The 694-nt window shown below is 66.6% G+C and overlaps 1 protein-coding gene across 1 annotated transcript in view; it reads right to left on the reverse strand.

The window, feature by feature from the left end:
• The window catches only part of MAPK7 (mitogen-activated protein kinase 7), a 3,743-nt gene that overhangs the window by 1,498 nt on the left and 1,551 nt on the right, over nt 1-694 (reverse strand). Inside the window, 2 exon segments of the mRNA XM_025195147.1 lie at nt 5-111; nt 200-694. The exon segment at nt 200-694 is cut by the window's right edge and continues 4 nt beyond it. Of these exon segments, the coding sequence (XP_025050932.1) occupies nt 5-111; nt 200-694 (602 nt within the window).

Below are 694 nucleotides of genomic sequence, written 5' to 3' on the forward strand. Positions count from 1 at the left end.
GTGCCCGCTCCTGCCGCCGCCGCCGCTTTTCCTCCCGCTCACGCTGCCGCTCCTGCGCCGTCACCGCCCGGCGTGGCTCCGCCTCTGGCCCCGCCCCCTGCACCACCGCCTCTGTGAGGGGACAGCACGTGGGAGAGAGCGGGTCAGGAGCAGCTCCTGGCCCCACCCCCAGGCCTCCCCGCACCCAGGCCCCACCCACCTCGCCCGCGGTGCCTCTGTGCTGACTTGAGCAGCACGGCCTTGAGCGCCGCCTTGGTGTCGTCCGAGATGGCACCCTCCCGCTTGGGGGGCGGGGCTACTGTCGGCTCCGCCTTCACCTCCCCCGGGGCCTGGGCAAGGGCTGGGCCCGCCCTCGGTGACTCCATGGCGCAGTCTGTCCCGGCCAGCATCTTGGCCTTGGCGTCAGGGGCCTGCGGGAGCTCAGCAGCCATGTTGACGTGGGCAGCCAGGGTGGCGCTGGCGGCCATTTTGGCATCAGCCATCTTGACATGCGCGGCTATGTTGACATCACCCACCCTATTGGGTTTGGCAGCCATATTGAGGTCAGCCATGTTGATGGCAGCCATGTTGACACTGGTTCCTCTATTAACGTTGGCGGCCATGTTGATGTCACCCATGTTGACGGCGGCCATGTTAACACTGGTCCCTGTGTTGCTGTTGGCCATACTGATATCAGCCATATTGACGGTGGCCA

The sequence above is a fragment of the Alligator sinensis genome, unplaced genomic scaffold (assembly GCF_000455745.1).
Source record: "Alligator sinensis unplaced genomic scaffold, ASM45574v1 scaffold1704_1, whole genome shotgun sequence".
In the NCBI taxonomy this organism is placed as follows: Eukaryota; Metazoa; Chordata; order Crocodylia; family Alligatoridae; genus Alligator; species Alligator sinensis.